The following is a 25,885-nucleotide window of genomic DNA, read 5'->3' as shown; positions in this document are numbered from 1 at the left end:
GGATAAAGAAGATAAATATATATAATGGAATACTATGCAGCCATAAAAAAGAGTGAAATAATGCCATTTGCTGCAATATGGATGGACCTAGAGATTGTCATACTAAGTGCAACAAGTCAGAGAAAGACAAATACTCTATGATATCACTTATATGTAGAATCTAAAAAATTGACACAAACTTATTTATGAAACAGAAATAGACTCACAGACATAGAAAACAAACTTATGGTTATCAAAGGGGAAAGGGAGTAGGAAGGGATAAATTAGGAGTTTGGGATTAGCAGATATAAACTACTATATAATAAAATAGACAAACAACAAGGTCCTACTGTATAGCACAGGGAACTGTATTCAATACTTGGTAATAGTTTATAATAAAAAAGAATATGAAAAGGAATATATATGTATAATGGAATCACTAGGCTGTATACCAGAAATTAACACAATATTGTAAACAGACTATACTTCAGTAAAATAAAATATTTAAAAATTATAGTCAAAAAAGAGCTTCTAAAAATTGATGAGAAAAAAAATCTCAGAATCTGAATTTTAAGATGAATGAAGCGAGTCACAGATAAGGAAATTCTAATGGCTATAAAGCACAGGAAAAAATGCCAAATCTCACAATAAGAGAAACGCAAATCAAAACTACCCTGAGAAATCATATCTTGACCTAACATATTGGAAAAACCCCGAAGTCTGACAACGACTTAGTTGACAAGGCTGTGGGGGTAGTGAGCATTCTCGGTTCAAGGCAGGCAGGAGGGCAGATTCCACCTCATGGAGAATGATTTGACAGTATCTCTCAAAATTACAAATACACGTACCCTTTGACCCAACAAGCTCACTTCTGGGAATTCAGCCTATATATTAAAAAAATGACACATGTACAAAGTTTCACTGGAGAACTGTCTGCGATAGCAAAACACTGAACATCACCCGTGTTCCTCAATGCTGGGCTGGTTACATCAGTGTGTTGATCCACAACAGATGCTGGGGGGCTGGGGTAAGGGCTGCTCGCGTGCTGAACCCAGGCATACGGGACATGGACAGCAGGGAGAGTGATAATTCCACTTTTGACACGCTGAGTTTGAGAAACCCGTGGAAGGGGGCAGGAGGCAGCAAGATAAAACGGGGCCTGTGGCAGAAAGAATAATGCCCATTCAACCCCTCCAAATCTGTCTACATCCTAATCTCTGGGGCCTGGGAAGAGGCTACCTTCTAAGGTAAAAGGGAGCTGGCAGATTGAAGTTCTTGAGATGGGGAGATTAATGAGTTGCGCTCGGTGTTATGAAAAAGGGTCCTTAGAAGAGAGGCGGGAGGAGGGTGGGAGTCAGGGAAGGAGGCGAGAGGTGGAAGCAGAGGGCAGACGGACTAGCCTCGGGCTGGCTGGCCTCTAGAAGTGGAAAAGCAGGAAACAGATACTCCGAGAAAGAAGGCAGCCCTGCCAGCACCTCGATGATCTTTTACAATCTGTTTTGGACTCTGGCCTCCAGAACCATAAGAGAATGAATTTGTGTTGTTTTAAGCCACTAAGGTTGTTACAGCAATAGGACACTAACACACAGTCTACAGCCAGGGAAAGGTTAGGAGGAAAATGAAGGCTTGGAGGCACTGGCCAGCACGGGGCAGATGAAAACCCCAGGAGAGGTGAGGCTGGCTGAGGACAGGGTCTCTTGGGGACCGGGAGGCAGAAGATGGTAACTGGGATAACCAGGAGGAACTGGCCGAGAGCCGCCCAGGGTAGGAAACACACTGAAGAAGACAGAGTAATGCCTTGAGAAGGCAGACAACATGAAAGCCTGAGAGACTGTCTCTGGATGGACAGTGGGGTCTCCAAAGACCACGGCCAGATGCTTGAAAAGGGAAGTGGCAGACACCAAGAGGTAGTGAGAACAAAACAGGGCATGTAAACGTGTTCTCAGGGAATCTGGGGTTCACCCTCACTCTGCCTGGGCTCAGCAGAGACCCTGGCCCCGACAGCACAGGGGGAAAACAGGAGTCACGCTCTCACTGGATGGAAAGTAAAGGGCGGGGCAGGAGGGGAATGCCAGGCTGGAAAGAAGGACTGGTCCATCTCTATTTATCAAATGGAAAGGGGATGCTCTAACGCTGGGGCGGACCTGCAGAACACTCAGCGGGTCCTCCAGCAACCCCAAGGACAAGGCTATAGAGGGGATCTCTGTTCACTTATGAATCTCCACATCCAGTCAACCTGGCTCTGTGCTGGGTACGTTGGGAGCAAAGATGTGTGAGCCCCTTCTCCTGCTGCAGGAAATCCCAGGCTGGGGGATGGTGGGAACAAACATATGTCCCCCCCCCCCCCCGACCCTGAGATGGAAGCCAGCATGAGGTGTGCTGGAGGGAAGGGGACGGGAAGGAAGGACTCCCCCCCGCCCCCGTTCTCTCTGGGGAAAGGGAAAATCCATCTGAGGCCAGTAGTGGCTGCGGCGGGCCTGCCTTCCCGGCCCCCGCCCTCCCCCAGCCCCTCTGCAGGACCACAGCCTCTGCCAGCCAGGGGAGGGGCCGGGACGCTGGGCTGGCTGGGGATGTTGTTTCCCTCTTTGTTTTACACACAATGCCCCAGAAAAACATTTTGCTGATATGTAATTAGGCCAACATAATAGAGTCTAAGAAAGCCGTCGGTCTCATTTGAGACAACTTTGGCTTTCATAACGTTCAAAGAGAATACGTTAAAAATGAAAAAAAAAAAAAAGCTTAGTTCTTAGAGAAAGAAAAGAGAGCAGCAGAAAATACATACAGTGCATAGACGGCTCCCTCTCCATGACGCGCCACCCACCCCTGCTGGTTAATTCACATCTTTGCCTGATTTTTCTCTGCCACCAAAGAAAGGCAACCAAGTCTGCAGCCCTTCGAGAGCCCAGCAAAATAATAATAATAATGCTTGGACTGTTGTATTATTTGAGACAGATCGCTTGCAAAAATGGCCTCAGTGATGACCTTCCGGCATCCAGGCCTCTTTACAAGGCAACACGGCAGGTCCTCCCATAAGGAGGCAGAGCCCACTCCTCCACCCCGTGAATCTGGGCTGGGCTCGTGACTCGCTCTGACTAGCAGAATACGGTCCTTGTGAGCCCTGAGCCTAGGCCTCGAGTGACCTCGCTGCTTCCACCTGCTCTCCTGGGATCGTGCCTGCAGCATGAGGACAAGCCCAGGCTGGCCTGTTGGATGATGAAAGTCACGTGGCCCAACCAGCCGACGGACATGAGAGATGCCATCTTGGACCATCAAGGCACCAGGTGACCCACTGGTGACTCCAGCAGCAGAGGGAGTCCTGCTGAGGTTACAGGAGCTTAGACCAGATCACCAAAATCACCCAGCTGGCCTGTGCACTCACTACAACCATAAAGGGTGTTTTTTGTTTGTTTGTTTTTAATGGAGGTACTGGAGATTGAACCCCGGATCCTGTGCATGCTAAGCACGTGCTCTACCACTGAGCTCTACCCTCTCTCAAAGGCGGTTATTTTATTTCACTAAGCTTTGGGTGCCTTATATTCCACAGCAGAAGCAAACTGATATATTATGATTATTCCAGGAAGAGCCAAATGCTTGGGCAAATCCCTAGGAGGAAAATCATAGTGCAAGTCCCCTCGTCTGGTCGGAGAGAAGCAGAACGTACTCGCTGCTGCTGAACAGAGCTCGGGGCGGCCAGCTTCTCACCACACTCAAAGCTGGCATACCCAGCTCTCATCTCCTCCTCACAGACACACCGCCCCCTGGCACACCTGCAGCCCTGATGTCTCATTTATGACAAGCCACCGTGAGGCACGGCCACGCCACCGGCGCACTCTGGGAGGCAGAGATAAACACCCCCCTGCTGGAGAAGAGCGCGCTGGCTCGAGATCCTGTCCGGGCTTCTCCCGAGGCACCACCCACGCCAAGCTGGCAGCAACCCTGAACCTGCAGTGCAAGATAACACTCTCCTGGATTCCAGGGTGGGCGGGTGATGTGGTCCTGGAGTGTGCAGCTCGGGGGAGGGGTCAGGGCCGCGGAGGGGAAGGACAGGAGGTGGCATGCACGCCCCGCATCAGAGCTCCTGCTGACACGCGCCCGGTGGGCAGCAGGAGAACCATGCCAGGTGTGTTACCATAAAGTGCCCCCAGGTGACGTTAGAGAAACGAGGCTGGACGTTCCAAGGTCAAGGGGGTGCAGGGCAGACTCTGACCCTGAGTATGGGCAGACGGGGCTGCAGTTGCCAAGTGCAGATGGATAAGGAGCTCAAAGCTGCAGGCTGCTCTGAGGGACCTCCTGCTGTGAGGCCGCCCTCCTCCAGAAGCTGCCTGAATGCATCGGGGGGTGAGCCTGTCCTCTCCAGCAGACCTGGAAACAGCTTTGCTTGATATCAATTAAACCAGACACATTTTCTCCATCCAGGGACTGGCCAAGTCCCTCCCACTTGCTTTGAGGAGCGAGAGGAAATTAAGACTTTCTGGGAGTAAGCAGGATGTGTCATTTTATTACTCTCTTTAGACAAAATGAGGTGGGTGACGGATCCTATGTTTAACCTTTCTTCCTTCTTTCATTTTTCACCTTATCTACAAGCCAGAAAAGAAAGGCTTTAAAAAGAGCTTTCCTACATATACGTGTATGCATATGTATAACTGAATCGCTTTGCTGTGCACCTGAGACTGACATTGTAAATCAAGTACACTTCAATAAAAAATAAGGATTAGAAAGAGTTTTCTCACAGTACAAAATGAAAAGGTATTTATTTTGGAGTAGGGGCTGGGGAAGTTTGTCAGCAAAAACTCTAGAATTTAAAACCACATGGTGGGGAGGGTGTAGCTCAGTGGTAGAGCACATGCTTGGCATACACGAGGTCCTGGGTTCAATCCCCAGTACCTCCACTAAAAAAATAAACAAATAAATGAACCTAATTACCTTCTCTCCAAAAACAAATGAACAAACAAAACTACATCAAAGTTATCACCTTCACCTACAGTAGATTCCTGACTGCTTACCAACCATCGTGAAAGAACCTTTTAATCAAAATGTGACATGAAGCACATGATAAAACCAAAGAATATTCATGACCTACAGGACTGAAAAAAAAAAAAAAAAAGGAAACCACCTAAAATCCACCGATAGAAAACGAACTAAATAAATTAAATATGATCGTTCAGATACCAAAATAGTCTACAGCCATTTAAAGTGCTGAAATAGAAAGGGTATAAATACCATCTCATTAAAAAATATGCAAATGTATATAGAATATAGACGAGAAGGAAACACACCGAGACGTTACGTGAGCAACTTCTCAGTCACGAGAGTGGGATGATTTTGTTCCCTTTTTTTGTATTTTCTAAGCTGTCTTCAATACCATGCATCAGTTTCTCAAAACGCCTTAAAATGTCACTGACGTATCTAAAATTTCACCCGTTTATAGTACACAAGCCAGTGGTTTTCAATATATTCACACAGTTGTGCAACCATGACCACAGTGTAAGCTTAGAACATTTTCATCACCTCCTCCCCAAATTCCTGTACCTGTTAGCAACCTCTAATCCACTTTCTGTTTCTATAGATCTGCCTAATCAGAACATTTCATATAAATGGAACCACAGAACGTGTGGGCTTTTGTCCCTGGCTTCTTTCATTTTAGCATCAAGTTTTCAAGGTTCATCCCTGTTGGAGCACGTGTTAGTACTTATGCCTTTTCATTTCCGAATAATATTCCATTGTACGTGCATACCATATTCGGTTTATTTATTCATCACTTGATGGGCATTTGGACTGTCTCCACTTTTTGGCTATTATGAATAACGCTAGTATGGAGATTTACATATAGGTGTTTGTGCAGACCTACGTTTCCATTTCTCTTGGATACACGCCTTGGTGTGGAATTGCTGGGGCAGTCATAGGGTAACTATGCTTCATGTTGTGAAGAACTGTCCAAGCATCACTTTTGTAATAAGAAAAAAAAAGTTATGAAAGTTTAAGAACAGATGTCTTGGCCTCATCAGACTAGCTTCGGAGTCGTCTTGTCGAATTTGCCAAGTGGTAACCCCCTTTCACCTTAGATGAAGAGGATGTTTAAGAGTTTTGTCTCCAAGAGGCCACTGACTTATAAGCAACAGGTCAGCCATGCATCATCCCAGCTGATTAAAGCATCAGGGTGGTTCTCGGGCCAGTGGTTCCTGGCTGGTTGGATTTTTAACATGAAGATGCTTATTCTCCACCCCTAGACCTGCTGACTCTGAATCTCCTGGAGTGGTGCCTGGGAATGTGCATTTGTAGCAAGTCCATGAGGTGATTCTGAGGGTCCATAAGGTTTTGGAACCATTCTCTAGTGCTCCCTGCCCAAGGCAGGGCGGCCACCTCCATCACTCCTTCATCTCATGGGAACTGAACACGTGAACACCCAGTACCTGGGAGTTGACAGCCTCACGTCCCAGCCACTTCCTCCGCCAAATGGTTCCATGAGAGCTCCCCAAAGGACCTAGCTTTTCCCTTGCCATCGAGGAAAACAGTTGACCTCCTTTATCAGAGGCTGGCCCTTCAAAAATATGGAACCAGCTACCTGACTGCCCTTGTTTTTTCCTCTTCCAACATAAACATGCCCACTTGGTTTTAACCATTTCCAGGCACGTCCTCCACTGCTGTCCACCTCACAGTCCGTCTGTGCTCCCCATCAGATGCGGGAGAGCAGTAGGACAGGAGACTCCTAGTCAGCTGGCATCACACTGAACAACAGAAGGATGACAGCCTCCCGTGTCCGTGTCCACAATACGGCCAGTTATCCCATACGCGTAGGAGGGACCTCACGCTGTTCCAGATTCACCCAAACGAGGCTGGATGAAAACTCAACACAGGCAAGGAGGTAATTCATTTGGATCCAGGGAACATGGGTATCAAGAATGGCTAGTCCTTGACGCAAGGAGTTTGTAAAACACGTTAAAAAAAAATTAAACAACTCCAAAGGAAGGTGCAACATGGTACGTGCCAGAAGGGAGCGAGCACGCACCCAGCTGACGGCATCGAGGGCAACCTCACAAACGGCTGGACCAGGAAGGAAGCATCTCCCAGGTGGAGGCACAAGTGGACACGGGACTCCGCAGACCGCAGGAGAGAACAAAAATGGAGGGACCTGGAAACCCCCACTTTTGTCACCACTCCAAGTATCCGGAGTATCTGGAGGGGAGAGTGGGGACACTGTTCACCTGAATTAAACTTAAGCATCAGAACTGCTTTCAGATCAGGTGTCCCCGTGCTGGATTATTGACTTTTCCCCCCACTTAAATGTAATTGATTTTTTCATACTTAAACGTATCCTATTAAGTTTTATTGGGCTGGTTTTGACTCAACATTCAAAAATGAATAGATAATGAGATTGAAAGGAGTTTATGAAGTCAGGGAAACCTCCTCAAAAAAGAAGGTGCATCAGAAAAGTAATTTTCAGGGTTTCTAGTTTTGTCTCTTTACCTCTTTTAAAAAAAAAAAAGTAGTGGGAGGTTTCCCACGACCATGGGCTATAATCTAATTTAGAAGCCCAATGTGTTAAAGCAGATAGATTCAGAAAATACAGCTCTGGTTGCCATTGGTTTCAGTGGGTTTTCCAGAATCTTTCCCACTCCCCACTCTCAACCATGCCCTCGATCCTCACCCACCAGTGCCCAAATGAAACAGTTTTCTGGAGCCCAAAAGCATCCCTGGTCTTCCTGATGGTCACTCAGTATACACCACAGCCTCCCAGCTGTGGGTCCCCCGCCTTCCAGGTCTCTACACAAGACACTGAAAAACATGTGACCCAGGACAAGACACAGGATGACATCATTGGGCCCACAAAGAAAGATCTCCATCCAGTGAAAGCAGGTCCTTACTGAGTGTAGCCTCTCAACTAGTTCACTCCACCCAGAGGCCCTTCTTTTAATTTAGTTTCACTAAAATTCTTAGCTAAGTGAATTTTAAAAGAACACATTTCAAGAAGTGGTGATGAACGATCATGTAACTACAAGAACCCCCTCCAACCCTCTGTACTTATTAATTTAATTAAGCCAACTTCTTGGAGAACCATTGGCCCTGTCCTCCCAGGAGGTTCTGCTTTTAAGAAGGCTCCCAGGCTGTCTGTGCCTTTAAAAAGTTCTTCTGGGGGCCACATGGAGAGCCGAAAAGGAATGCAGGCAGTTCTCAGGAGCAAAGATCTGCCCTTGGCTGGCAGCCAGCAGGGAGCAAGAACCTCAGTCCTACAACCACAAGGACCTGGATTCAGCCAACAACCTGAATGAGCTTGGGAGAAGGATGCAGCTCTGCCAGCCCGTGATTTCAGCCTTGTGAGACCCAAAGTAGAGGACCCAGTGGAGGCCACCTGGACTTTCTGACTTCCAGCAAGTATAAGACAATAAATTGTGTGCGTGTGTGTGCGTGTGTGTGTGTGTGTGTGTGTGTTTAAGGCTCTTGTAGAAAACAACCAGATTCTTCTGCCTAGCACAGGGAACTACATCAATCTCTTGTAATAATCTATAATGAAAAAGACTGTGAAAAGGAATACTGTATGTTCATGTATGACTGAAACATGATGCTGTACATCAGAAATTGACACAACACTGTAAACTGACTATGCTTCTAAAAAAATACATAAATAAAGCTCTTGTAGAATTATTTCCCACCCTTCTAATCCCAAACACACTGGGAAGACCTAAAGATAAAGCCCTTCTTTGCGGGAGGGTGTAGCTCAGTGGTAGAGCACGTGCTTAGCATGCACGAGGTCCTGGGTTCAATCCCCAGCACCTCCGTTAAAAAAATAAAAATAAAAAAATAAGAAATAAATAAAGCCCTTATCACCTTGAGGGCTGCTTCCTTTCTGCCATTCTGTGGCCTGCAATGAGTGTTTCAAGGCAGACTACTTTTTAAAGATCAAGTTGTCCCAGGATCTTGGAAATGTGACAGTTCCCTGCACTCTCCTCTCCTCTGCAGCCAGGCTCTGAATTCGCCATGCTCCCTGGTCGTCCCAGACCACACAGTGCCTCCTCATCTCAGCAGCCTTAAAAGGTTCCTGGTGATTTAGGATCTCTCACCACCCCTCAGGAAGCTTGAGAAGGAAGAGAAGTGATTTACGGGTGTGGAAAGGCCAGGGGGTGGGTGTTCATTTTTAATGACCACCCTCTTCCCTCCGGTTAAAGGAATCAATCCTTTCTGCCCAAATTTCGTCCATTCATCATGTTTCCACAGTGGCTGACACACAGTAGGAACTCAATATTTATTTGTTGAATAAATTTTTAAAAGATCTAACATATCTGTATAACTAAATTTTGCATAGGAAGTGAAATACAGGAATCTGAGAAAACGGGACCAAAGAGTTTCTGGAAGAAAAACATGCTGAGAGAGTAAAAGTCAAATTCTTCCTTTCGTCACCGCACTCTGCGAGCTGTCGCCAAGTCCAAGGCTAGTCTTCTTTAAAACGCTTCCAGCAGCATCCTAGTCCCGCTCAGCGGCAAACACTGTGGCAGCCCCTTGGTAGCCCAGGCCCGTCTTCCCGGCTGACACCCTCTCCAGCCCCAGCTAACTGTGATCTTTGACAGTGACGAGGGTCTGTGACCCAGTCCTGGGCAAGGGGACCCAAGGGAAACTCCGCTTGGGACTTCCTGGGAAAGGTCTGACTTGCTAATAAAAAAGGGCACATGGCAGGAAATGCCCTGTTCTTCCCAACGGTCACCATGTGCCCAGGAGATGCTCGGGGCTGCCGCAGCTGACCCCGCAGACAGGCCGAGGACCAGACTGCAGAAGGTGGCAGCACCCGGGGCCCCGAAGGTGTCCCCAGGCCATGGAAAAAGCTGACTCGGCGACCTCCCCAACACCCCCACCTCCCTCCAGCCCTCCTGCCGGGTGAGATGCAACAACGAATCCAGACCGTGTAAGCCACTGCCAGGTGGGTGTTCTGCGGCTCGAATTCACACTTCACTGCAGTGACGCACTAACAGTGTGTGTGCTTACAAGTCATCTGTTTGTTTTCCTGGTGTGATCGAAATTGTTTTAAAAAAAATTTCTTTTCTTATTTTCAAGACAAGAAGCTAGAAAAAAAATATAAAAAAGACAGGAACATATTGTCCTAGTTGTTTGTATAAACTGTTTCAGTGGATATCATAAGTAATGTAATATTATATAATTTTGTTCAAAAGAAAATATTTTTATCTATCTGCACATATACTTATATGTTGTCACTATTAAATACCTGTAATACAAACGAAAACTCTTGCAAGTTATTGTAAAAACCTGCATAATTGGATGAAGGGAAGTGTCCCCTGTATCTGGGTGACAGGGCCCCTGAGGAAACACAACTGTCACCCAGGTTTGGGTGACGACGTGGCGATCGACGTGTTAAAAATTACGTGCAAACGAGAAGTCGTAGGAGAAAAGAGTGTGTGGAAGACGACGCCTGTTTTACTTTCTTTCCTGCAAGGAGAAACTAAGGACGTGCAGAGCCTAAGAGAACAAAGGGTGTGGTGCGGCACGGCAGGGGCGGCACGGCAGGGGCGGCGGGGCAGGGGCGGTGGGGCAGGGGTGGCAGGGCAGGGGCAGCGGAGCCAGGCACCTTCAAAAAGCTGACTTCTAATTACGCAAGTAAGGTGAATATTCCTCTCTACAAAAATGAAAATATTACAGATAAAGCTACATCCTAGTGTTCCGCTCCCAGCCCCCCAGGACCACCATCATCAGCCTGATGGGGGTCTTTACAGGCTTTTTGGGGGGAGGGGGGAGTGATTAGGTTTGTTTGTTTACTTATTTATTTATTTTTATTTATTTAATGGAGGTGCTGGAGATTGAACCCAGAACCTCGTGCATGCTAAGCATCTGCTCTACCGCTGAGCTCTACCCTTCCCCCTAATATTTTATTTTATTAAATTAAATTAAATTAAATTAAAAATTTTTAACGGAGGTACTGGGGATTGAACCCAGGACCTCATGCATGCTAAGCCACTGAGCTTTACCCCCCACCCCAGGCATTTTTTCTGCATTTACATATCCCCACAGAATATACATCCTATTATTTCGTGAAGTTTTTCTCCTACTGATGGCATCAAACTGGTGATAGTGTCTCCGTATTGACCAGGGTTCTGAGAAAGAACCAACAGAATGGGTAGAGACACAGATAGATAGATATTTCAGACTATATATAAATAAAATCATCTGAGCTGTGTCTGCTCTGGAGTTACCGCCTGGGAGGGGCTGGTCCTTCCACAGCAGGGACCATCCACAGGAAAAGCGTCTCTATCACAGGAGAAAGGCAGAGAACAGCTGTCTTTGGCACAAAAGGCTATGATCTCAGAAACAAAATGATTATCTTGGAGAAACCATGGCAATGAAAAAAATGCCAGATGGTTTAAGAGAACAAATATTGGCTCCCTTGTCAGAGCAGAAGGTGGTGAATTGTAGATACCAAAGACACTGACGTGACTCCCTGGCAAGTCCCAGTGTGGACGGTCACAGAGATGGTCGGGAGACCTGGAAAGAGAAGACTGATCCCCAGAAGCCTGCACAAGGCACAGACATCCCGTGTTGTCGGATGGGGCTGTGGGACAGGTGGGTGGACCGTGCCCCAGAGTGGGTTCCAACTGCAGACGTGCCTCTCACCATCCCCTCAGGGATAAGACAGTGACTTTTTGGTGGGACAATAGAGCCATCTGAAACCTCTGCACAGGGGGCTGGGGTCCCAGTAGGGATCAGAGCAGAGATTCCCACAGCGTGCCAAAGGATCGTGTCCTCCATCTAGTTTGCTTGACACTGGATCAGACAGGTGCCAGCCTACATGGGAAACGCTCAGAGAAGCCAAGGCTGGGACCACTCCCCAAACGCAGGATGAGACCATCATGATCACAGATACCTCTCTCCACAGGCTGGGAAAATGGGCAGAAACTATTGGGAGGAGAGGTCCTGGGAGTCAATTCAAGACTGAACACACAGTGGGGGCTGGGGTTGGGGGGTAGAGCTCAGCGGTAGAGTGCATGCTTAGCGTGCACGAAGTCCTGGGTTCAATCACCAGGACCTCCAGTGAAAAAAAAAAAAAGAAAAGAAAAGATTGAACACACACATGTTCAATCTTTGGAGACAGCACCTGACAACAGTGCCTTGAAAGCTGTGGGGGTATGGGGGCTGTCATGGGTGCCCCCAAAGCCCATTCAGTCTCCAGCTGCACTAGCAGGAGCCCAGGTCCAGCTTTAGGCAGACCAGGTTCTCTGCGGCTGCTCTCCCGGACGTCTGCACCGTCGGGATCCCAGGATGCTGTGCGGGTGAGCCCCTGGGGGGCGGATCTTCTGTGTTCCCACAGCCGTTCAGGTCAGTTAGACCCAAGGTCAGAGTCAAACGTCTTAACGTAAATGATTTAAACGGAGAGGAAGGGCAACAGAAGGTGCTTCTAGGAAAACTAAGTCGAATGCTTGGAAGGGACTCAGCAGAGGACAGTTGCTTAACAATAACTGTGGCCAAGTTAGATGTGGGGGAGGGGGCTGGAAAAGACCAGGGAAAAACCAGGAAGACAGAAGGATTCCACGGTCAGATCCGTTTGCTGTACTTTCAAGACACGGACACTGGCCATCGGGGATGCTTTGGTTTATAGAAGAAAGAGGAAGTGGAATTCCAATCAGCAGACCCCTAACTCAGAAAGACTGGCAACCACTTGTGTATTTACATATTTTATATTAAAATAAAACGTGTAAGGTGTGAATGTGGTTTTCTTTGGTTCTTTTTAGTTGACTTTTCCCATTAACCCACCAGCTCCCATACCAAGTGCACCAGCCCAGTGCCTTCCCTGCTGCTGTCTTATGCTCAGTCCTGGCGGCAGATTTCACAAGCAGCACTGATGAGCGAGAGGACACCCTGGGGGGGGGGCGGGGAGGACGGAGAAGGCTCTGCCGCTCACGGAGCTCCTGAGGGCGTCCACCAACCCCCACGGGCCCCCCCCCCGGCTGAAGGACGCGCAGACTCAGAGAGAAGACCACGGTCCCTGCTTCCGCCTTTCTGTCTCTTACCCTTTACCTGTTGGTCCCTGTGGTTCCCTGCTTTCGCTTCCAAGAATGACCCTTTCTGCTCACCCTCTAGACTGTAAACTCAAAGAAAGTAAACAAAATACCTGTGATCAATGCCCTGCAGATGGACTTTCATCCAATTCACAGCTGCCTTTAATTTCAGGCCATCGGTTTCCAACTGAGAAAAATGCAGTTATTTGCCCCTGACGCCACACTTCCCCTCGCTTGGCCTCCTCGGTGCTTTCAGAAAGAGATAGAGGCAGTAGGCAGGCGATCTTTCTAAGGGATGATCCCAGGTGACCAATAAAAGAAAGAGGTATTTACTTACTATATGCCAAGTCCTACCTTCACAACTTTTTAATACATTATCTCTCTTCATTCTCATCGACTTTGAGAGGCGATGGCCCCATTTATACAAGTGAAACGTGGAAAAGCAAGGAGGGGGTGGTTTCCTTTTCATACACTGAGTCAGTCAGAGATAAGGGCCTGGATACCCACCCTGGCCAGACTCTAGAATTTACCTTCTCTTCAACATATTGCACTGTTTGCAAAGCTGGGAAGAGCCAGGTAGGTTTTGAGAAAGTGTGTGTGTGTGCGCGCGCGCGCGTGTGTGTGTGTGTGCGTGCGTGCGCGCACAGAGAGGGAAGCCAGGAAGACGTGGCTGAATCCCAACAGCGCGTCTGCACAGAGAGCTGAAGATATTAATGTGCACATGAGGAAAGAGGGGGAACCGTGAGAAAAGAGAAAAAGCTGATCAGAACGATTTTGTGGTCAGAGCTCCGGGAGGCTCCGGGAGGACAGGGGTTGTCGGAAAAGCAGGGTCAACTGCAAGTCAGGAGGGACCTGCCTGGGGCTTGAACGGGAAAGACCTTCCCCGGAGGCCAGAAGGGTGGGGAAGAGAGGAAGTGGCTGGGCCTGGAGGATGGATGTGAGGGAGCTGGGCAGACACACCCGGAGGGAGGGACGTGCAGGGAGGGCTGTCTGGGGGTCGGGGCAGGGGTCTAACAGAGCCTCTTCCCACAGCTGAGCCAGTGGCAAGCCCATCCCCGACTGGACACCGCTGGGCTGTGCTGGTGACAGCTGCAGACACGTGGTTCCTTGAAGGCAGGGCTTCTCACCACGGGCTGCACAGGAAACTCTGGGGGAAAAGCCTGGACATCTATGCTTTCAAAAGCTCTCCAGGTGACCCTGATCCTCACCTCTGAGAGACGCTGGTCTGCCCTTGGGCTGACCCACAAGGCCTTCACCCACTTCAGGAAGCACTTCCTGGGTGTCTTGAAAAAACAAAGAAGACCACCCCTGCGCCGAGAAGCTCACCGTGAAAGGAGGGAAGTGGATAAATAAATAAGGATGAGTAAAAAGAAGCCCTAATAGGCTGATGCACAGAGAATCGTGGGAACGCAGATGACGAGTCTTTCACCCCAAAGGAGTCTGAAAGGCTTCCTGGAGGAGGTGACCTGTAAACTGACCCCTGAAGGCTGCCTACACCATCTGCAAAGAGGAAGAGAAACCCACACACCCAGGGGTACCATCTGTCCAGAAGAGGTCACTTCTCCTTTTGCCTTTGAGAGGTTGATGCTACTAAAAGGGATGGAGGAGGGGGTCACTGTCCACTGATTTGGGGGACACTCCGAAGCGTACCAGAGGGAAAAGCAAGTCTGAAGACTTGTGCAGGGAAAACGGGTGAACCACAACATCCAGACCATCACCAGATGAAAATTAGAATCTGTTTCCACCTAACTGGATGCTAGTCACACCTGTACATCACAGTGTTGAGATGTGAAGAAAGAAAGGTCTATCCAGTGGTGTGCTGGCCAAGGCTTACAACAGGCTCTCCAGGGGGGAAAGCCCTAATTTCTAGCATTTGCCAATTTCAACAGTGTAATACTTCCGCCACGGCCAATTTCAAGCTACCGATGCGACTGAATCTGGCCCTGCACGAGCAGTTTGGAAGTGACACACAGAGTTGGCTTGGTGGGCCGGTGCATAACCTGGGCCCATCACAGGTGGTGAAAACCCTATTTCATTCCCCAGGATTCCAGGGGAAACGCCAACGCATTCCTGAAGTGCGTGTTTGTGTCAGGGAGGACCCGAAACTAATATCACCCAACAGATCAACACACAAAACTAAGAGGTCAAGAGGGAAAAAGTACAAACATCTGTGGAAGAAATAAAATCGGCAAATAAACCTTATGGAAACCAATCTGCATATCCAGGAAAAGTTTCCAAATAAATCTGAGTCTTTCCCATTCTAACTTCCTAACTCGGAAAATTGACTTCTTTTTGAAATAAAAAGACAACTGTGTCCTTACTTTAGTCCGTAACCACGTCCCCCCACCCCCTCCAAAGACATTTTATATGGCAGGTATTCACTCCAGTTTCCCCATCCAGGTCACATTTTAAAATTTCAGTATTTTAAAGGCAGAAGAAAGACAAGTCAGTGGGGGTGCTCTCCCCTCAGGTTCACACAACCACACAAACATCTGGTGAAAGCAGTGTCTACACCACTCCTTCAGACACTGGTTCTTAAAACTGAGGGAGCTTCAGAACCCCCCAGAGGGCTTGTTAACACCCAGACGGCTGGGCCCACCTCCAGGGCTTCCGATTCCGCAGCCCCAGGGCAGGGCCCAGGAATCTGCATTTCTAGCAGCTCCCCAGGTCCTGCTGCTGGTCCTGGGACCACACTTGGAGAATCACCTTCTTAGATGATTCTCGATCACTGCCATGAAGTCATGTTTCCTGTGGAAACCACAAAGTCCGCCTTCCACAGCCATTTTACTGTGCAGACAGCAAGGGACTGGACACACATCCCTGTGGCCTGCCCATTGCGTGTTCAAGAAACCACGTTTCTGGTGTCGCTGATGCAGCCGCGGGTCACAGGGCAAACTGCACACCGTGGCAGGTGGGGGCAGGGCAGCAAGCACAGGCCTGCTTGCTCGGGTCCTTAGGGCCGCAGCCCTGCATAGATGACCTTCTGTGTCCCATCACCGGGACCACCCTCCGCCAGCCACTGCGGGCAGGGTGAACGGACCACCCCCATCTCACAGCTGAGGAATTTAGGGTCCTGATGGGAGTAGGGGGTGGGGGGTGACCCGCCCACCCTTGACTGCCTTTTGACAGTACCTCACTTCTTCCCCACCCCATTTCCAGTTAGAGGACCAGGATCGGGGGGTGCAAATCAGGTCACCACCTCCTGACTGTCTTTACTGCACATGCCCGTGGCACTCCTGGCCCCTAACCTAACTGGCCCCAGATGCTGTGTGTTTGCAACTCCTGTTTCAGAGTTTTTTTGTGGACTCTGTTCTGTCTCATTTGCAAGCAGCTCTTTCCCATCCCTGCTCAGATGCAGACTGCACCCAACAGCCCTGCTCCCCACTTTAGGCCTGCTGGGAACGGTGTCTGTGGGGTGCCCCCCGGCCCGAGGCGAGGGCCTGGCCGCAGGCTGCAAGGATGTGGGAGCATCTGCTGTCTGGTGGGTCCCAGCATCCCACCCTCTCCACAAAGAGCTGCGTCCTCATCTGTCTCCCTTGGGCACAGAGACTGGGGTCCACCCTCGGAGTGACACCAGCCCTGTGTTTCTCCCAAGGCTTCCTCAAGAACATACAGCCTTCCAATGGCTGCTCCCTTTACCTCCCAGATGCCAGGGTGTACAAAAGACTAGTCTAACAAGTCCACGTGTCCACAGCTGGAGAAATGCACTTCAACGCACACTGGCAAACCTTGGAAAGAATTCGGCCCTTCCCAAATCCCAGCAGAGTGTCACAAGGTTTGAGGAATTCCTCCACTCACAGCAATTAGGTGGCCTCGCAGATCAACACTTCTTACAGACACCCTTCAGCACTTAATGGGTCGGGGACCTAACCCCTCCATGCCTCAGTTTCCTCATCTATAAAATGGGGGCATTTACTCATAGGCCCATCGGGAAGGGGAAAAGCCCATGTGCAGGTAGATTTTTTCTCAGGATGCCTGGCAGGGGTGCCTTGGAGTCTAGCTCCAATAATAATGCTGCTTTTGTGATTACGGAGGCCACAAACTACGTGTCTGCCTCACTTGTGTCCCTCAGAGCTTTTAAATGAACAAAAGAAGAATCTTTCTACACAATGGTCTGGCACACACAGTGTGTTTTTTCCCCTACAGAAAGGGAAAAGTGGGGTTCACTCCCCGACTTGGCGGGCGGGGGGTTGACACAGGAGGGGCGAGAAGGATGAAAGGGTTCCTCGCAGGGTCTAGGGAGGTCGGGGGAAAGCCACGTTCAACAGCAGCCAGGCTCAGAGGGAAGAAGACGATAAAACAATCACTGTCCAAACAAGAACGGCCCGGCTGCCAGTCCCACACTTACTTCCAGGACCGTCCACTGTTCCACAACAATAGCGTCGTAGCCCTGCACGGCTCTGCTATCTTCTGCGGAAACAGCTTCAAAGATGAATACTCCATCTGTCAAGCCGTGTAAGGAATCTGTGGAAAAAAGAAAAGGCGGGAGGGAGGGGGAGGGAGAATTCTGTAAACCGTCTGTGGCCTTACAAGAAGCAAAAATGTTCACTGCATTCATTAATAATCCCAATCAGAACATCTTTTCAGCATGTTAATTAAAGAAGGCACACACAGCCATAGAGTCTAGCCCCATCAGAATGAATGAGACTAATTTACCTCGCAGCTCTGAATAATATCCTTGATTTTATGAGCCCAAATTTCATTGTTAGCAATCACCATTTGATTTCACGCGGTTACCTTCCTTTTTCACGCTCCGACGTCAGGATACACCCGGGGGGAACTTATTCAGGGTAAAATGCAGTCATGGAGAGACAGTTTTTAGAGGAAGACTGTGTTGAGGTGAGAGAAATCATTTTTAAGGGGGGACAGATGTCATGCAGCAGATCTGGGCTCCCAGACGCAGTCCAGATGTGCTGATGTCTGGGGGACGTGGGTCTGTAACGCAGAACTTTAGGCAGCTCTTGTCAGGAGGTGAAATCTGGGGAAAGGGTTTCCCTGGACACTGCTATTGTGAATGGTAAGGTTCTGACTTTTGTACAATTCAACAGAACCGTCTCAGGCAATGAGGGTATCAAGAAAAATACAAGAGGGTCCTTGCCCCTGAAGAAGACTTTAAAGGAGACACTTTTTTTGTTTGTTTGTTTAATGGCTCCTACTAAATCCCCTAGATTCACTTAGATAAGAGATTGTGGGAAAGAGGCCTGGATTCGGAAGCAGGTGCTTTGGGCCCATGCTCTGCCCGAAAAGGGATGTGCCCCTCTCAGGGGCTCGGGCTGCTATCCGTGAAAGGGGACTGTGGACAGACAATCCCTCCTGGCCCCTAGACTGTTTTCTACAAACCGCCACTCAGTCACACTGTTCTGGCCTGAACTATGTCCCAACCCCACCACCCCCAACTCAAACGTAGAGGCTCTAACTTCTGAAGTGACTATGAGACCGGAAGGGGGCAGGGCACAGCCTTTCAAGGAATGCTACAGCAATTAACATCAAAATGGTGAAAGATTCAACCCCCAGGAGGCCTTGAGGCTCAAGATGATGGGAGATTTAACTTCTAGTAGGCCTTGAGCTTCATTATATGCTTATTGTAATATGTTAGCATGATGAAAACATGCCTACAGCTGCCATGGCAGTCCCAAGGCTAGCCACAAATGGTCAAAGAGTGAGAAATGGCCAGCTTCCTGGGAATCCCAGCCCCTTCCCCAGGCTAGTTAGACTGGTCCTTCTACTTATTTGCATATGAAGCCACCAAGCCCATAAAAATGGGCAACTCTGCCCCTCACGGCCACTGCCTCCCCCAACCCCCATTTGGAGACAGCCCACACTGTCTATGGAGTGTGTACCTACTTTTAATCTGAGCACCCAACCCCCACACCTCGTGGCCTTTCTCTTGCCTTCCAATGTATCTCTCTGAATAAATCTACCTTCACTCAACTGTGGCTCGCTCCTGAATTCTTTCTGGTGTGAAGCCAAGGACCCTCACTTGGCGGGGCACATCCCAGGGGCTCAACTGTAGCCTGGGACACGACCCTTCTCACGCCCCACATCCGTTTTTCCTGCATCAACTACATTTGGAGATAGGGCCTTTCGGAGGGTAATTAAGGTTCAGTGAGGTCATGAGGGTGGGCCCAGGACCAACAGGACTGATGTCCTTAAAAGAAGAAAAAGAGACACCAGGGCACCCCCAACGAGTCCCCACCCCTGACCTCGCACAAAAGAAAGGCCATGTGAGGACGCAGAGAAAGTGGCAGTCTGCAAGCAAGGAAATGGGGCGTCCCCCAAAACCAAACTTGCCAGCACCCTGATCACAGATGTCCAGCCTCCTGAACCACAAGAAAATAAATGTCTCTCATTTAAGCCAGCCCATCCATGGTGTTTTGTGATGGGACATGATTAAGGAAGTACTATTTTTATTTTAAAAGACCAATTCGCACATCAATGTGATCTTTTCTTTATCAGGAATAGAAAAGTGACCAATTCAGAAAGCCCCTTGAGTCATGCTGGAGTTCAGGAACTGTCCCCATTTTCCAGAAGTCACTAAGAAAAAGACCAACAGATAAAAACCCACAGCGGTCCTTAGCTTCTGTCTTCCAAAAGACCTCATTAGCCAGTAAAGTGCACGCTTAGAATGCACGAGGTCCTGGGTTCAATCCCCAGTACCTCCATTAAAAAAAATGTGTATATATATATATTAGCAGAGCTGCCTCAATGGAGCCGTTCTTGCCAACCCGCAAATAGGCAAGAATAAATTATTACTGTTTTAAGCCAATGAGCTCTAGAGTGGTTTGTTACACAGCACGACTGTGGCAGTAGCTGGCTGATACAACGTCCAACCCAAACCTAAGAAACATGAGATCAGTGAACTTTGCTTTAGCCTCAGGATATTCCTGATCATTGCAGATCTGATCAATCCAGAATAACAGAGGGGCCTGACCAGCTTGACAAACCACTGCTGTGAGCAGAATTCCTGGAGCACAGTAGTCCCACCCTGATATTACTCCTCCCCGACCAGATGACACTCCACTTCAAGTCAGATCCCTGTGGGTTAATCAATATTATGCTCCATTTAAAAATTTGTTTCCTATATGGAGAGTTTGTTATGAAACAGCCTTTGCAAAAGTACTAAGCTGGCCTCTCTCATCTACTCGGCTAAAAAGTTTCCCCCAGGTGTCTGTGCAATGCTCTCCTAAGACATTTTACGTAGGTGACCAGGGAAGAAGAAACTTCTCTTTGGCTGAGTCACATTATACATATCTTGGGGTCCAGGACAAGCATGGACCCTAGTCCAGCTCACATTCAGAGTTCTGGGTGACACAGGACCGACTGGAGTGAGTCTGCCACTGTAGGAATGCCCTCTGGAACCCCTCTGAATAAAGCTTTCCCAAGTCCTGACCTGGGATGCCTGGGACCCGAAGATACTCACTGATTCCTTCAGTATTATATCAACACAGCACAAATTTCTTCAAGGCTTTTACAAAAACATGTTATACCCAATTTCCAAAGCCTGCCTACAGCTCTTCTTAATGGAAAGCCTCCAGGCCCTTTAAACGTGCCAACCACGTGCTCTAAGTATCAGCGAGCCCAACCTGATGAGCGTATCAGCACTCAGCAGAAGAGCTGAGGTCCAGAACGGCGAAGGAGACGATGATATAGCCCATCCGGACTTCCCTTCCTGCCCTCCGCCTGGCATCCCATCCTTTCCCTGTCCCCCTCCCCTGAGTCACAGGCCCAGGGGGAGGGCTGCATGGTCCAGGCTCGGGGATGTGAAGTAGGAACAAACCAGGTCCTAATTTACCATCCTCCTCCCTCAGAGCCTGCCTCCAGCCTCTCAGCCCACGGCTCTGTTACTCTGAACCCAGAGTGCTGATTCACCCACTTAACTGCCGAGCCAGTTCAGAAGGGCTGTCAAAACCTGGTCATCTGCAACAGCAAAAATAGTCCATGAACCACAGAGAGCAGACAGCCAGGCTTTTAAAGAGCCCCTTGTTTTGACGGTCCTGTCCACTACCCATCTCCTCATCACCTTCTGGGGTCGGGCCTGCTGTAACGTGCTCCGAGCCAGTATGGGTAAGTCCCTCCGAGAGGGCAGCTCCCTGTGCAAAAAGGTGAACCCACTCTCCATCCACGGATAACGCTCATTATCACTGCATTTTTCATGAAGGGAAAGAGGCTCCCCTACTGTGCACAGAAAGCTACCTGCCCTGGCATTGTATAAATATTTGATGCCAGGCTTTTGGCAAAAGGCCACCTTAACTTTCTGAGCTTCTGAGTTACAAGAAGGATGTGGGAAAAGGCAATCTGTCCCATTATCCCAAGAGGTAACTTCCGTGGGGCAACCACAGCCCCTGGCACAGGGAGATTCCGTCTAGCAAGCTGGCCTTCAAGACTCACCCTAGGTGAGCTGCTCTTTTTCCCAAGTCCAACCTGAAACCCTCACGCCATGACAAGTGGTCGCTGTGTGCGGTCTATTGGAAAATGCTACTGTTCTTTCACAAAGCTAGGATGGTCTAAATTGCCCATGCTGGGGGTCGCTGGAATAACACATGTCCTTGGCCCCTGAACACCCTTTTCCCCCACCAGCACGGTGCTCACCCCACTCGCTGGGTTCCAGCATTGGTGTGCACCAGCCGTGATCCCACATGTTATTACACAGACGTGCAACCACATTGCGAAGGCAATCGACCAACCAGGGTGATGAGGCCGTGTGTCTCCCCCATCACGTCACGGCTAATCTGCCAAAAGAAGGGAGCAGGCTTGCTGCCCCTCCCGATTCTGCAGCCCTCACGGCTGCTCCTGGCCTGCCCTCCCTCCTGCACTCCTTGTTTGACGTGGTGAATAAGCCAGAGGAGGTGATACTCCGTTCCAATCCCAGTAAAGGTTCGCCTGCAAATTCAGTGTCATTTAATCCACCAGATGGGGAGGACACGCCCGATTTGGTGCTTGCCGGCTACGAGGCCCACGCCAGGCATGGTTCGTGGTTTCTCATCGCAACCTCCCCCCAGTTCTGCAAAGGTTATCGTTCCCCCTTAGTGGGTGAGAAAATGCCAGTCACAGGAGTGAAATCACGTGTCCACGTTCAAGTGAACACCACGGCCAATCTCCATCTGAAATGTGGTTTCTTTGGTTCCAAAGCCTACGTTCTTTTAACAGCTGAGTATGTTCTTTCAACAGCTGAGAGAGATTTTATCAAATCACCAGAACAACGGGCCCGGCGATGAGCAGCCCAGGTGTCCAGCCTGGTGGAGGCGGTGTGCTCTGACCACTGGGCAGCACTTCCTGCCTTCGTGGTTTGCGTGGCATCTCAGTGGATTTGCAGTGAGGTGGCCTTATGGCTTCTGTTTGGGGCCAAATCTGTGCAGATGCCATGCCTTCCTGCATGGGGCCCCAAAAGAACAAAGTTACGCGTGTAAACGGATAAGCCATGTATATCACACAAGGGATGGTATAGAGCCGTGAGGAAGAACGATCCACAATGACATGGGAAAAGGTGGATGAATATTACAAAGAGAATGAGGGGGAAAAAGCCAAATACAAGAAAGGAAGGCTCCACTCACATAAAGTTCACGCCTTAATTATGATGCTCCGGGTCAGCGCTGTGGTCGCCCTCGGGGAGAGGGACAGTGAGGGCTGTGAGGGCGACTCTGATGGGGCTGGCGTGTTCTGTTTCTCAGTCTGGTGCTGGCTGCACAGGTGTGCCTACCTTGTGAAAATCCACTGAGCTGTGTACCCTTAGGATCCGCACAGGTTTCTGAACGCGCACTAGATCACAGGCAAGAGCTGACTTAAAGACGTGCCACGGACGGAAGAAAAAATGATTTAACTGCCTAAGTGAAATCTACCCCTTACATTAATTACTAAGTGGTTCCCCTGAAATAGAAGCCACGACTGTCCCCACTGGGCCAATGTGCCCAGAGACCACGGTGTGCCAAGGTTGTGGCCGTGAACCACCTGGAACCTCATTCGCCCCTGCTCCCCAAATCTGCAGGGGCCTGGTGCTGCACACCCCAACACCAGCTTCCCCTCCCTCACTATGGCATTATTGAGCATCATTCAGAAACCTTTACTGGGTGCCTTCTGTATACAGTGCACTTCTGTGTACAGGCACTGGGACACTAACAGGTACAGGCAGCAGGCCCAGCAGGGTTTGCAAATATGTCTGCATAAAATATGTGTCCTATGTGTACTTATTTGAGCGATGTGCATGGCTTTTACATATGTATTCTGCAAATAAAGATACTTTCATTTACGCTACGCATCAAAAAAGGTGGTATAAATACCAAATGGTATTTGGATTTACATGCAGCTGGGACATCAGAGAGAGTTTGAGGGAAACCTAATCTTTACAAAGGTACACAAGGAGTGGGGAGGGTATAGCTTAGGGGTAGAGTGTGTGCTTAGCACGCACGAGGTCCTGGGTTCAATCCCCAGCACCTCCATTAAAAAAAAAAAAAAAAAAGGTAGGCAAAGAGAGACACCCAGGTACACGTGTCTCCTGATAGGACCCAGCATGTGCAACACAGCATCTTCTGGAAGGTATTCTAGTCCTAAAATGCTGAACGTATCAAGGCCTTAGAACTCAATTCCAGTCTATAGGAGACAGAGGCTGGAGAAATACGCCAACCTGGGGAGGCACTGACCAGACCAGCCCAGAATGCAGGACACTCTGCAGATAAGAGGTGAGGTTGATTTCAAGCAGTCGGGGTCATGAAGAATGAATGACTCTTGTAGATAAAAGAGAAGGGAGGATATGGTTGCCCTACGCAGTGCCTATTGCTGGGTTGGATTCTAGTCTGGACAACTTGCTGCAAAGGACATCTGTGAAACAGCGGAGAACATCTGAACATGGGCTGAGGAGAGACAGTACTGCCGGAGGCGGGAGGATTCCTGTGCTAGGAGAGGGGGAGGGGGGACTGAGGGCTGGGGGCTGGGGGGTGAGGGGAGTCCGGACAGGGGCCAAGGGCCAGGCCGAGGGAGGGCAGAGCCAGGTGGGGGCACAAAGGCAGAACAAGAGGAAGGCAGGGCAAGGACAGGCCTAGGGGACAAAGGGAGGTGAGCACAGGGCCAGGAGGGCCGGTGGTGGCCGCAGGGACCCTACAGGCCCAGAAGCCCCCCGAGGTGGGTCTTTAGAAGGTGGGCAGCCAGCTTTGCCTTACCCTCACCGACTCCTGGTACTGTCCAACCCTCAGCAGCAGCAGAGGGTCCCCTGCCCAGCCGCAGATCCTGGCCTCCATCTCACTGGCTGCAGTGTCTGTGGGCCCGTCCGTCCTGCTGTCTGACCACCGCCTGGGATCATTTGCCCAGGGCCCGAGACTTCCCTAAGGGTGACCCTGCACCCCATCTCCCTGAGGGCCACCAGGGACCAGCCCCCTCTACTGGCCTGGCTACCTCTCTTCTCTCCTCCTCATGCCCCCTCTCCCCACCTACATCCTCTTCCTTCTGACCACTCTTGCCCCTTGCTAGCTGGGACCCGTGGCCATGATGTAATTGTTCTGGGCCTCAGTGTCCATGGCTGGGACACAGGCAGGACCACTGCGCCTACTTTACTGGGTTGTCGGACCAGATGGTTGCTCAGTGGGAGCCGCTGAGACCCGCACAGGAGCTGCTCCTCACGTGATGCCCCATCATCTCTGCCCCAGGACCCAAGGGCCGGCCTCCCCACCAGGACCCCTGGTCCCTCTGAAGGGAGGAGCCCCCTGGGGGGCACATGAGCAGAGGTCCTTCCAGGCCCTGAGAGGTCAAGACTGAAAATAGAAGATGGAGCCTTTCCTGTATGCTCCAGGCTAACCATCACCTTGTTTATGGGATAAAGTTCTCGTGCGTTTTACGATCCTGTGGAAAACAGTCTGAAGCACAAATGTCTCTCAGAGTAAAGACGGGTGCTCTTCCAGATGGCAAACAGCTTAAAGATGTGCTTCCCAGCTCTGCCAGGTTGACCTGTAAGGACACTCATTATCTTACTCAAAATAGGTTCCTTTTATAATGATGATTAGCTGCTTTTTTTTTTTTTTTTTTTAAATTCTGGGAAAAGAACATACGCATCCCTGGCCGACGGAAACCGGCTTTTCCAGAGCAGAGACGCCTTAACTCTGTAAGCCTTCCTGCCAGACCGCGCTCTCCGCCCATCGGAAGCAGAAGGGCAAAATCGTGTTTGGGTTCTGAGTGGGTTTAAATGCATTTCGTTCCGAGAAATTGGCAGCCGTGCCCGGGGCCCGGGGTGTGGGAGGCCCTGCAGTGGGGACATCCCAGCCTGAGCGCCGGCTTCACTGCTGCACGTGCCAGGGGAAATTTCATGTTCTGTCTTCAAGGAAGGAAGGCTGGGTTTCATGCAACTCAAGCCCAGGGAGGGGAGAACAGCATTTCCAACACTCCAGTCGAGGTGGAAGAAAAACTGCATAAATTATCTGTGTCTGGGGGACTCAGGGTTGGAGAATGGGATGGGGGGAGGGGAGGAGGCGATAACACAGCCTTGAATGCCAAAGCCGTAAGGGCCAGAGAGACAATGCAGGGCAGTGTGAAATTTCAGGTTCAAGGTGTCCTCCCCTCGGGCTCAGCTGGCCCCCGACACACACAGCCAGAAGGAGCCAAAGAGAAAACTTTGCTTTTGAAGCCCCAATTCTTCCACGGCAGGGAGTGCCTGGGTACCAGTGCCCAGGGCCCCTCCCTGCTCGGCTCTAAGATGTTAGTATAACTAACCTTCAGGTTCCCAGGGACATAGTTAAAACCTCACACGGTCACAGAGAGCCTCTCTGGACCCATAAAAGAGGATGCTGTTGCACAACCTGGAATGGGCGATGGGGTGACCCTGCAGGAAGCAGGAGGTACAGGGCTCCTCCCTGCACCCCCCACCCCCCGTCAATGAGCAAGGGCTGTAACAGCTGCTCCAAGTACGTGCCTGGTGTCTGACAGTGCATCTCCAA

General features: G+C 49.8%; 1 protein-coding gene and 1 non-coding gene across 4 annotated transcripts in view; one reads left to right on the top strand and one right to left on the bottom strand.

Annotated features, from left to right (window-relative positions):
• The window catches only part of RFTN1 (raftlin, lipid raft linker 1), a 177,735-nt gene that overhangs the window by 19,769 nt on the left and 132,081 nt on the right, over positions 1-25,885 (bottom strand). For all 3 annotated transcript variants that reach the window (XM_074371938.1, XM_074371934.1, XM_010966029.3), the window contains exon 7: positions 17,320-17,435. In XM_074371938.1, coding sequence (XP_074228039.1) covers positions 17,320-17,435 — 116 coding nt within the window. The remainder of the gene's footprint in view (positions 1-17,319; positions 17,436-25,885) is intronic.
• Positions 8,681-8,753, top strand: TRNAA-AGC (transfer RNA alanine (anticodon AGC)). Its single transcript has one exon. It is a non-coding gene; the product is annotated as a tRNA-Ala (tRNA).

Source organism: Camelus bactrianus, chromosome 1 (genome assembly GCF_048773025.1).
Source record: "Camelus bactrianus isolate YW-2024 breed Bactrian camel chromosome 1, ASM4877302v1, whole genome shotgun sequence".
NCBI classification, from domain to species: Eukaryota; Metazoa; Chordata; class Mammalia; order Artiodactyla; family Camelidae; genus Camelus; species Camelus bactrianus.
Note: the sequence above shows the minus strand (reverse complement) of the source record. Positions and strands in the feature narration are given on the sequence as shown.